Below are 12,758 nucleotides of genomic sequence, written 5' to 3'. Positions count from 1 at the left end.
AACCATCCTCTATTTGCACGGATGGGCAATGAGGTTAGTCATCAGTAAGACAGACAGCAGCATTTACCACTACAGCTAACTACCTAACTAACGAGGGGCTAAGAGAAGAGCAGAGGACAGCACTGTAGTAGCTAGTTGTAATGGTAGCAGTAGTAAAGTAGTAGAACATTACAGTTAGGTGTAAGAGAGAGAGAGAGGATGTGGTTGGGGGGGTACACATATAAGTCAAAGATACCCCCACCCCTGTCCATGGAGGGATAAGTTACTGTATGAGCAGGTCTCTCTCTCTCTCTCTCTCTCTCTCTCTCTCTCTCTCTCCCCTCTCCCCTGTCCCCTGTCCCCTGTCCCCTGTCCCCTGTCCCCTGTCCCCTCTCCCCTGTCCCCTCTCCAGTGTGGTCGCCCCGGGGTATGGAGGGGGTGGGCGGAGACTGGCGTGCCCCTCAGGGGAATCCGTCATCATCCAGACTGAGCGCCACACGCTGCAGAGAGCAGATAAAACAACGTTACCACAGCGTGTGTCTGTGTGTGTGTATCTGTCTGTCTGTGTGTGTGTGTGTGTGTCTGTGAAGGAGATCTAAAAAGGGACAGACAGAGAGGACCAGAAGGATAAAGAGAAGAAAGGACTGAGAGAAAGAGAGCAACAGAGTAGATGCTGATCCCACTCCTCCTCCTCCTCTCATCCCTCTATCCCCAGCACACTGATTTGGCAGTGATTTGAGGAGAGCTGCATGGGCTTACAGAGATCCACCTCAGGACATTCTGATGTCTCTATCTGACTGACACACCATGAGGAGAGGAGAGGAGAGGAGAGGAGAGGAGAGGAGAGGAGAGGAGAGGAGAGGAGAGGAGAGGAGAGGAGAGGAGAGGAGAGGAGAGGAGAGGAGAGGAGAGAAGAGAAGAGGAGAGGCCGTGTGGACAAATGTGGCCTGAGTGATGCTCTCGTACACTGAGGAGAGTGGCCTAGTCTGTCATTACACACTCACACTGTCTGTCATTACACACTCATAATGTTTGTCATTACACAGTGGAGTGGAGTGGAGTGGAGTGGAGTGGAGTGGAGAGGAGAGGAGAGGAGAGGAGAGGAGAGGAGAGGAGAGGAGAGGAGAGGAGAGGAAAAGCCCAGGTGGAAGCTTGTTTCCTCCCCCCCTACCCACTCTAAAGAGGAGGTGGTACTCAGCATTACCTCTCAGCACAGCACTGTAGTATACCAGGTGTGTGTGTGTATGAAAATGTATGCACTCACTAACTGTAAGTCGCTCTCGATAAGAGCGTCTGCTAAATGACTAAACATTTTTTTATTTTTATGTAATAACCTGTCACCCTGCCAGAGTCCCACCCCTCTCTCCCGCTGTCTCTACCACGCCCCGACAGCGACGCGTGTCACCATGCCAACCGATCCCAGCGCTAACCCCTCCCACCTCTTTTTGTTCATGTTTATGTTTACCAGCATATAGAATTAAAAACAAGAATAAACAGGAATAAATCAATATGACTAAAGATTGTCCCGTCATCTAAGGTGCTGTTTCTGTTCTGGTTACTGTTCCCCTTTTGCCTAATTTACACTCCAAAGGGGAACGACCAGGTTCGATGCTCCCTTCAGTAAGTCTTCAGAGGGAGGATAATAAAGCTAAAAACCCAGAGTGCTGTGCCTCCTTGACGCACCACCACAACACAGTAACACACATTGTCAAAACATGAAATGTGGGAATGGATAGAGATCAAATATTCTATATGGTGAATGAAGGTGAAGATTATGTAGAGGTGGACTGGTGATGAAGGGCTCAACATCAATGTGTGTGTGTTTGACCGAGGAAGTGTTTAGAATGATTTTGTGAATTAAGTGTGTGTATGTGTGTGTGTCTGTGAGGATTTAAGCCTGTCCCTGTCTTGGAGACTCTACCACCCCCACACACCCCAACCCTCTCTTTTATCTCCAAGTCCCACCCCCTCTCATCTCATTTGCCGGTGGGATGCATGGGCGCCCCCGAGTACCAATGGGAGTTGCTGTCTGTGATCCCGCCCCCCAGGGGCAGGGCTAGGAATGGCTGGTGGGCGCTGCCACTCACAGCGGGGTAGACGTGGCCGATAGACTCTCCAGTACGGCCGATGTGAATCTCGTCATCGTCATCCTCTGTGGTCTTACGGTAGACAGGATTGTCGAAGTTCATACTCTTGGTGTTCTTCCGGCGCCAGTTACGCCAGAGCAGGTAGCCGGCGGTGCAGAGCAGGCCGATGACCACTGTGGCAAGGATAGGAACTGCATGTGTGACACACAGCGACACACACACACACACACACACACATACACACGGCGGGAGCGTTAACACAGCCAGGGGAGACAGAGCGGCGCTTTAGCACACAGACACATCCTAGTATCACCACACATAGCGAACGGCAATGGATACACACAGACACACACTCTCTTTAAAACACACATAGAAGCACACCCAATCCCACCCAATCCCAACCCCACCCAATCCCACCCAATCCCAACCCCACCCAATCCCAACCAATCCCACCCAATCCCAACCCCACCCAATCCCAACCAATCCCAACCCAATCCCACCCAATCCCACCCAATCCCAACCCAATCCCACCCCCAATCCCACCCAATCCCACCCAATCCCACCCCCAATCCCACCCCAATCCCAACCCAATCCCACCCAATCCCAACCCAATCCCACCCCAATCCCACCCAACCCAATCCCACCCAATCCCACCCAATCCCAACCCAATCCCACCCAATCCCAACCCAATCCCACCCAATCCCACTCAATCCCACCCAATCCCAAACCCACACACACGCATGCATGGCACATGTACAACCAAACCCCACACTAGGGCTGCACGATGGATATATCGTTTCAGCATCGACATTGCGATGTATGCATCCGATTTAGTAAGGTAAACATACATCAGTCTACAATATATATATATTTTTAATGTTAAACTAGCATTATATCTATCTGATATAACGTAATTTACTCTGATTTATGGGTTATTGGATACACAGTTTATTATTATTATTATTATTATTATTATTATTTTAAACACGGAGTTCTTTGCTGCACGTGGTTGACATGCAGGCTCTGCTTGCGCGTGATGAAATGATGAGCGAGGAACAGGCAAAAAAGGCAGAAATTGAGAATTTGGTTGCAAAAAGAAATGCATCGTCAATTATATGGAAATATTTCGGCTACAGACAGGATGATGTTGACTAAAAACAGGTACTTTGTCGAGAGTGCCTTGCAATTGTTGCCACAACACGAGGCAACACGACCAATTTGTTCGATCATTTAAGGCGGCACCACAAATCTTCGTATGACGAGTGCAAAGCATCTCAATGCCCTCCAAGGCAAAAATCTATTTTGGATGCCTTTGCCAGTATTACACCATACGAGAAAGGTTCCAAACGGCAGAGAGAAATCACATATTAAATAACATTTCACGTCGCCAAAGACATGGTACCAATTAACACGGTTACCAAAGAGGGTTTTAAAAACATGATCCGGTCGCTTGTGTGGGGATCTATTTTCTTATAACTAGATGTGATGCCTAGCTTAGAAAGAATACAATAATGATTAAACATAATAGGTTTGTACTGTACTGATATAGATTGTTTAATATAACAAGCTGTGATTAATGTTGGGAACTGTTAGGGGGTAGGATGAGATAAGACTTGTGTCTCACATACACACACACTGCCTCTTTGTTAAACCGCTCAAGGACATGTGTTCTGCTACAGTGGAGAGGAACAGACTATGTCTGAGGTTGCTGACTTGAGACAAGTTGTGGAGATAATAACTAATGCCTGGCAACAGTGAAGCGCCAAGGAGCTGGGACCAGCCTGTGCGCCAACGATAGGCTGAGTAAGTCTAAACCACGCTCAGTCTCTACTCTGATAGGCCTGCTTGGAGCAGGAACTATCTCTGTCAGAGTATTTAAAGAAGAACTTATAACAATGGCTCAGTTCTCTGACTGCCCTGCGTGGTTTTTCAGTGGGCCCGTATATACGAACATCAAATTTACCAATTCAAGTGTTTGCATTAATTAAAATACTAGTCTATTTTAGAAGACGTGTATTGACCTCTTTTTGTTCCAATACCAGATTTGAATTGACGCAACTTAACACTTGACAAGCGGTATGTAATGCCATCACGCAACAATTTTTCTCAAGTTGCCATCCCATCCCGGGAAATGCAAGGCACAAGTTGAAACAGAGCTGTCACAAGTGGAATATTATACAGCAACAACAGACTTGTGGTCCAGCCGGACAACGGAGCCCTACATAAGTCTGACCGTACACTTTATTAATGAGGACTTCCACCTGAAAAGTCGCTGTTTGCAAACTGAATTTTTCCCAGAGGATCATACATACATTCTATATTTTTTCATATCGCAATATATATCGCAGAAAAACTAAATATCGCAATGTCAGTTATTTCCAATATCGTGCAACCCTACCACACACACACACACACACACGCGTATTGTAGGCTACACACACACTCAATACATGGCTGGGTATAGTGGTATTCCAGGAAAAGGGAATGTGGGGGTGGGGGCTGGTGGGTGGGGAGGAGGGGATATGTCTCGCTTCCCCGCTCAGCTCTGGCTGGTGTTCCGTCCTAATTTCCCCCATCAGCCGTAGAGTGGCGGTGTTCCCATGGAAGACCCAGACTAATTGGTCTATTGTTGGGGGGGGGGGGGCACTGGAGACTCCTCTATAATTAAGGGCCTGAACCCCCAGCAACCCTTTTGTTCTCATGTAAACACTCCATTAAGATGTTCTCAATCAGACTTTCCTCTCCAAATAGCTCGGCTCTGAAGATCTCCAGCAATATGGAGGGAGAATTAACCATTGAGAGATACGCTGCATGGCCAGAAGTATGGGGACACCCCTTCAAATTAGTGGATTTGGCTATTTCAGCTGACCAGTGTATAAAATCGAGCACGCAGCCATGCAATCTCCATAGAAAAACATTGCCAGAAGAATGGCCTTACTGAAGGGCTCAGTGACTTTCAACGTGGCACTGTCATATGATGCCAACAAGTCAGTTCGTCAAATTTCTGCCTTGGTCAACTGTAAGTGCTGTTATTGTGAAGTGGAAACGTCTAGGAGCAACAATGGCTCAGCCGCGAAGTGGTAGGCCCCACAAGCTCACAGAACGGGGCCGCTGAGTGCTGAATCGTGTAAAGATCGTCTGTCCTCGGTTGCAACACTCACTACCGAGTTCCAAACTGCCTCTGGAAGCAACGTCAGCATAAGAACTGTTCTTCGGGAGGTTCATGAAATGGGTTTCCATGGCCGAGCAGCCGCACACAAGCCTAAGATCACTATGCGCAATGCCAAGCGTCGGCTGGAGTGGTGTAAAGCTTGCCGCCATTGGACTCTGGAGCAGTGGAAACACGTTCTCTGGAGTGATGAATCACGCTTCACCATCTGGGTTTGGTGGATGCCAGGAGAACGCTACCTGCCCCAATGCATAGTGCCAACTGTAAAGTTTGGTGGAGGAGGAATAATGGTCTGGGACTATTTCTCATCGTTCGGGCTAGGCCCCTTAGTGAAGGGAAATCTTAACGCTACAGCATACAATGACATTCTAGATGATTCTGTGCTTCCAGCTTTGTGGCCACAGTTTGGGGAAGGCCCTTTCCTGTTTCAGCATGACAATTCCTCCGTGCACAAAGCGAGGTCCACACAGAAATGGTTTGTCAAGATCGGTGTGGAAGAACTTGACTGGCCTGCACAGAGCCCTGACCTCAACCCCATCGAACACCTTTGGGATGAATTGTAACGGCGACTGTCAGCCAAGTCTAATCACCCTACATCAGTGCCCGACCTCACTAATGCTCTTGTGGCTGAATGGAAGCAAGCCCCCGCAGCAATGGAAGTTGTGGGAATGTGGAGGCTGTTATAGCAGCAAAGGGGGGACCAACTCCATATTACTGGCCATGATTTTGGAATGAGATGTTCGATGAGCAGGTGTCCACAGACTTTTGGCCATGTAGTGTATGAAAGGGAGAATGAGGGAGAGAGGAGTGGGGGAGAATATGAACTATCAAATGAACCATTGAGAGATATGACTGGGGGAAGGATGGGTGGGAAGGAAGGAGGGGGTGGGAGACATAGTAGGATGTATTTAATGGGCCGGGGTTAGGGATATCTCATTTTGAAGACTCAATTATAGACAGAATGTATGCTAGAGCAAGGTCATTTACACACTATGCTGATCACCAGTCAACTCAGACATTCTAGAGTTGTATCAGTGCACCATCTTAAGGACTATATACTGTAGTATGTGATAATATGGGCTTAAGGGGGGTTTAATCCCTGATGTTATTTGGATGAGCTCTTGTCCTACATTTACAGTAAATGTCACGTGCTGTTTTTACAATTGACAGGCCTATATGTTCACATGGGCTGTTATGATATGCTTATTGGAGCAAAACCTAAACGGGAATTTCAAGAATCTCCCATAAGTGTTCAATTGGGTTGAGATCTGGTGACTGAGACACTCACACACAGACTCACACACACACACACACACACACACACACACACACACACACACACACACACACACACACACACACACACACTTTAAACCCCCTATGCTCCTTTGAGACTCTCCTCTTTCAGTCACTAAGATATCTTCTTCTAGCCATGACCCTCAGAATGATGGGATGTTAATTGCTTAATTAACTCAGGAACCACACCTGTGTGGAAGCACGTGCTTTCCATATACATTTACTCAAGTGTTTCCGTTATTTCGGCAGTTACTTGTACATTCCTGTCACACATTACAAACATACACCCAAAACACACTTTCGCACATCTTCCAGACCAGGCAACGTCATGTGCAGGGGAGACCAAGACAGAAGCAGACACAGACAGAGAAGCAGGGAGAAGCAAACAGGCATCACATGGTATAGTAGACTGGTACTCACCTATAGGAATCACTATACCCAGGACTGCCACTGTTATGTTGTTACCCAGGAGGTAGTGATCATTCCCAGCTGAGAGAGAGAGAGAGAGAGAGAGAGACAGCGAGAGGGGGAGGGAGAGAGAGAGAGAAACAGCAAGAGGGGGAGGGAGAGAGAGACAGTGAGAGGGGGTGGGAGAGAGAGAGAGAGACAGCGAGAGGGAGAGAGAGAGAGACAGCGAGAGGGGGGTGGGAGAGAGAGACAGCGAGAGGGAGAGAGAGAGAGACAGCGAGGGGGGAGGGAGAGTGAGAGAGAGAGACAGTGAGAGGGGGAGGGAGAAAGAGAGACAGTGAGAGGGGGAGGGAGAGAGAGAGAGACAGTGAGAGGGGGAGGGAGAGAGAGAGAGACAGTGAGAGGGGAAATACAGTGTAGACATGGTTAATGTTGTAAATGGCTATTGTAGCTGGAAACGGCTGATTTTTTATGGAATATCTACATAGGCGTACAGAGGCCCATTATCAGCAACCATCAGTCCTGTGTTCCAATGGCACATTGCGTTTGCTAATCCAAGTTTATCATTTTAAAAGCCTAATTGATCATTAGAAAACCCTTTTGCAATTATGTTAGCACAGCTGAAAACTGTTGTGCTGATTAAAGAAGCAATAAAACGGGCCTTCTTTGGACTAGTTGAGTATCTGGAGCATCAGCAATTGTGGGTTCGATTACAGGCTCAAAATGGCCAGAAACAAATAACTTTCTTCTGAAACTCGTCAGTCTATTCTTGTTCTGAGAAATGAAGGCTATTCCATGCGAGAAATTGCAAAGAAACTGAAGATCTCGTACAACGCTGTGTATTACTCCCTTCACAGAACAGCGCAAACTGTCTCTAACCAGAATAGAAAGAGGAGTGGGAGGCCCCGGTGCACAACTGAGCAAGAGGACAAATACATTAGAGTGTCTAGTTTGAGAAACAGATGCCTCACAGGTCCTCAACTGGCAGCTTCATTAAATAGTACCCGCAAAACACCAGTCTCAACGTCAACAGTGAAGAGGCGACTCCGGGATGCTGACCTTCTAGGCAAAGTTGCTAAGAAAAAGCCATATCTCAGACTGGCCAATAAAAAGAAAAGATTAAGATGGGCAAAAGAACACAGACACTGAACAGAGGAAGATTGGAAAAAAGTGTTATGGACAGACAAATCGAAGTTTGAGGTGTTCGGATCACAAAGAAGAACATTATGAGACGCAGACCAAATGAAAAGATGCTGGAGGAGTGCTTGATGCCATCTGTCAAGCATGGTGGAGGCAATGTGATGGTCTGGGGGTGCTTTGGTGGTGGTAAAGTGGGAGATTTGTACAGGGTAAAAGGAATCTTGAAGAAGGAAGGCTATCACTCCATTTTGCAACGCCATGCCATACCCTGTGGACGGCGCTTGATTGGAGCCAATTTCCTCCTACAACAGGACAATGACCCAAAGCACAGCTCCAAACTATGCAATAACTATTTAGGGAAGAAGCAGTCAGCTGGTATTCTGTCTATAATGGAGTGACCAGCACAGTCACCGGATCTCAACCCTATTAAGCTGTTGTGGGAGCAGCTTGACCGTATGGTACGTAAGAAGTGCCCATCAAGCCAATCCAACTTGTGGGAGGTGCTTCAGGTTACCTCAACAAATTGACAACTAGAATGCCAAAGGTCTGCAAGGCTGTAATTGCTGCAAATGGAGGATTCTTTGACGAAAGCAAAGTTTGAAGGTCACAATTATTATTTCAATAAAAAATAATTATTTCTAACCTTGTCAATGACTACATTTCCTATTCATTTAGCTATATTTCCTATTCAAACTCATGTCATGTATGTTTTCATGGAAAACAAGGACATTTCTAAGTGACCCGAAACTTTTGAACGGTAGTGTATATTTCCACAAAATTGTGAAATTGTGAAAATGATGCCGTGTTAGTGTAAGAGCTGTTTGAATGGAGTTTTGGCCTGCCTGGCGACATCACCAGCCGATATAAGTTAATAGACCAATAACAAAGAGAGTTTCAAACCTCACTACCAATAACAGCTAGTCTTCAGGTTACATATCCCTCCCACTAGGCTCGTCCAATTAGGACCCTCACTCAAACCACTCCCAGACAGTCTTATCAAAATTCTTGCTTGAGAAATTATTTTTGATCATTACATATTTGTTACCCAGAAATGATTTGATATAGAGAAGAAAACATCTGCATTGGGCCTTTAAACACCTCTCCTTACTCCTGCCATTCACTCTGCTAGAGGCTGTGCCCCCCCTACCTTCTTCCCTCCCCTCTCCTGTGTCTTGTCTAATGGTTCCTTGTCCTGCTGTCTCATCTCCCACTTCCTCCCCCATCTCTCCCCCATCTCCCCTTCACCTCTAACCCAGGTTTGTGTTGAGCTCAGCCTTTCTCCAGGAGTAAATCCAGCCTCATCTCCCCATTAGGGCTGTTGGGCCATTAGCAACACTGTAATTAGCCCGATATAATGGAGCCTAGCCTGGGAGATTAACAGGGCAGATCACAACGACAATCGCAGCATTCTGTTAGCCTCCACAAGATCAGCTCATTAATGACCAAACTCTATCACACACACGAGTGCACAGGCATTTGCGTGCACGCATGAACACACACGCATCCCATCTCACGCACACACACACACACGAATGCACAGGCACTTACACACACACTTTTCTTTTTCTGTTTGTCTCTGCATTGTTGGAAAGGGCCCGTAAGTAAGCATTTCACTGTTAGTCTACACCTGTTGTTTATGAAGCAAACAATTTGATTTGATTTTGACACTCAGCTGGTGAGTGAGGCTACCACTCCAAACTGTGAGGAGGAACAGTAGTTTCTGACTCAGCGAAAGTGGATGAACTGTAATGGTCAAAAAGCATGACTGATATCCAATAGGCCCTTAGACTCCAAAAGGGGATTCATCAAATCTTATTAAACATGTTATGAAAGAACTGGCCCCGAGGCACTGGAGGTGGGAACTGTGGAATGAGGAGAACTGAAAGGGCTGAAAAGGGAGTGCATTTCATTATGGGGGAGGGGTTTTACTGTAGCGCACAGAACATTCACTTGATCCATTCTGACTGCTTCTGAACCTCAACCTGCAGGGTTAGTTTCTGTGTGTGAGCTTTCCCACTATCCACTGTTTGCTTTAATCTTTTAGTTGCAGTGCCTGATCTTTCTCCGCTCTGCCTTGCAAAGCGCAATGCAACACATGTGTAACAGCTGATGTTGGAAAACCCACCGATGTGCATTGTGCACCATCACGGAATAACACACACACGGCCGGTGGGTTCGGGAAATCGGAACAGCGTTCTTGTCGTGTCCCATTTTCCCCCATCCCTCTCCGCCCCCCTCCCTCCTTCCCTCCCTCCCCCCTCTCTCCCTCCCCCTAAGACTGTTTGTGGTGTAGTAGCAGGAGGTTTTATCCTCTCCGCCCCCCTCCCTCCCTCCCTCCCTCCCTCCATCCCTCCCCCTCTCTCCCTCCCCCTAAGACTGTTTGTGGTGTAGTAGCAGGAGGTTTAATCCTCTCCGCCCCCCTCCCTCCCTCCCTCCCTTGCTGGAGCATCTCCTCCTACCCTCTTCCTAAAACTCTCTCTTTCTCTCTCTCATCCTTTATTTTTCCTCTCCTCTCCATACACCATCTTCACTAAACTCTCCTTTCTATACACCATCTTCACTAAACTCTCCTCTCTATTCACCATCTTCACTACACTCTCCTCTCTATACACCATCTTCACTAAACTCTCCTCTCTATACACCATCTTCACTAAACTCTCTTCTCTATACACCTTCTTCACTAAACTCTCCTCTCTATACACCATCTTCACTACACTCTCCTCTCTATACACCATTTTCACTACACTCTCCTCTCTATACACCATTTTCACTACACTCTCCTCTCTATACACCATCTTCACTAAACTCTCCTCTCTATACACCATCTTCACTAAACTCTCCTCTCTATACACCAGCTTCACTAAACTCTCCTCTCTATACACCATCTTCACTAAACTCTCCTCTCCATACACCATCTTCACTAAACTCTCCTTTCTATACACCATCTTCACTAAACTCTCCTCTCTATACACCATCTTCACTAAACTTTCCTCTCTATACACCATCTTCACTACACTCTCCTCTCTATACACCATCTTCACTAAACTCTCCTCTCTATACACCATCTTCACTACACTCTCCTCTCTATTCACCATCTTCACTAAACACCATCTTCACTAAACTCTCCTCTCTATACACCATCTTCACTACACTCTCCTCTCTATACACCATCTTCACTACACTCTCCTCTCTATACACCATCTTCACTACACTCTCCTCTCTATTCACCATCTTCACTAAACACCATCTTCACTAAACTCTCCTCTCTATACACCATCTTCACTACACTCTCCTCTCTATACACCATCTTCACTACACTCTCCTCTCTATACACCATCTTCACTACACTCTCCTCTCTATTCACCATCTTCACTAAACACCATCTTCACTACACTCTCCTCTCTATACACCATCTTCACTACACTCTCCTCTCTATACACCATCTTCACTAAACTCTCCTCTCTATACACCATCTTCACTAAACTCTCCTCTCTATACACCATCTTCACTACACTCTCCTCTCTATACACCATCTTCACTAAACTCTCCTCTCTATACACCATCTTAACTAAACTCTCCTCTCTATACACCATCTTCACTACACTCTCCTTTCTATACACCATCTTCACTAAACTCTCCTCTCTATACACCATCTTCACTAAACTCTCCTCTCCATACACCATCTTCACTAAACTCTCCTCTCTATACACCATCTTCACTAAACTCTCCTCTCTATTCACCATCTTCACTAAACTCTCCTCTCTATACACCATCTTCACTAAACTCTCCTCTCTATACACCATCTTCACTACACTCTCCTCTCTATACACCATCTTCACTACACTCTCCTCTCTATACACCATCTTCACTAAACTCTCCTCTCTATACACCATCTTCACTAAACTCTCCTCTCTATACACCATCTTCACTACACTCTCCTCTCTATACACCATCTTCACTAAACTCTCCTCTCTATACACCATCTTAACTAAACTCTCCTCTCTATACACCATCTTCACTAAACTCTCCTCTCTATACACCATCTTCACTACACTCTCCTCTCTATACACCATCTTCACTAAACTCTCCTCTCTATACACCATCTTCACTACACTCTCCTCTCTATTCACCATCTTCACTAAACACCATCTTCACTAAACTCTCCTCTCTATACACCATCTTCTACTACACTCTCCTCTCTATACACCATCTTCACTACACTCTCCCTCTCTATACACCATCTTCACTACACTCTCCTCTCTATTCACCATCTTCACTATACACCATCTTCACTAAACTCTCCTCTCTATACACCATCTTCACTACACTCTCCTCTCTATACACCATCTTCACTACACTCTCCTCTCTATACACCATCTTCACTACACTCTCCTCTCTATTCACCATCTTCACTAAACACCATCTTCACTACACTCTCCTCTCTATACACCATCTTCACTACACTCTCCTCTCTATACACCATCTTCACTAAACTCTCCTCTCTATACACCATCTTCACTAAACTCTCCTCTCTATACACCATCTTCACTACACTCTCCTCTCTATACACCATCTTCACTAAACTCTCCTCTCTATACACCATCTTAACTAAACTCTCCTCTCTATACACCATCTTCACTACACTCTCCTTTCTATACACCATCTTCACTAAACTCTCC

The 12,758-nt window shown here is 46.2% G+C and overlaps 1 protein-coding gene across 4 annotated transcripts in view; it reads right to left on the bottom strand.

Annotated features, from left to right (window-relative positions):
* Nucleotides 1-328: 328 nt before the first annotated feature.
* lrp8 (low density lipoprotein receptor-related protein 8, apolipoprotein e receptor) overlaps nucleotides 329-12,758 on the bottom strand; it is a 271,348-nt gene continuing 258,918 nt past the window's right edge. Inside the window, exons 17-19 of one of the 4 annotated variants that reach the window (XM_045205448.1) lie at nucleotides 6,952-7,020; nucleotides 2,067-2,257; nucleotides 329-479 (exon numbers count right to left, since the gene is read on the bottom strand). In XM_045205448.1, the coding sequence (XP_045061383.1) occupies nucleotides 441-479; nucleotides 2,067-2,257; nucleotides 6,952-7,020 (299 nt within the window). In that variant the 3' untranslated portion in view covers nucleotides 329-440. Of the gene's footprint in view, nucleotides 480-862; nucleotides 2,258-6,951; nucleotides 7,021-12,758 lie in introns of those variants that run through there. The other 3 variants (XM_045205449.1, XM_041840045.2, XM_041840046.2) reach the window with 3 other exon arrangements.

The sequence above is a fragment of the Coregonus clupeaformis genome, chromosome 20, assembly GCF_020615455.1.
Source record: "Coregonus clupeaformis isolate EN_2021a chromosome 20, ASM2061545v1, whole genome shotgun sequence".
Classification (NCBI taxonomy): domain Eukaryota; kingdom Metazoa; phylum Chordata; class Actinopteri; order Salmoniformes; family Salmonidae; genus Coregonus; species Coregonus clupeaformis.
The sequence above is the reverse complement of the archived record's forward strand: the minus strand, read 5'-3'. Positions and strand labels throughout refer to the sequence as shown.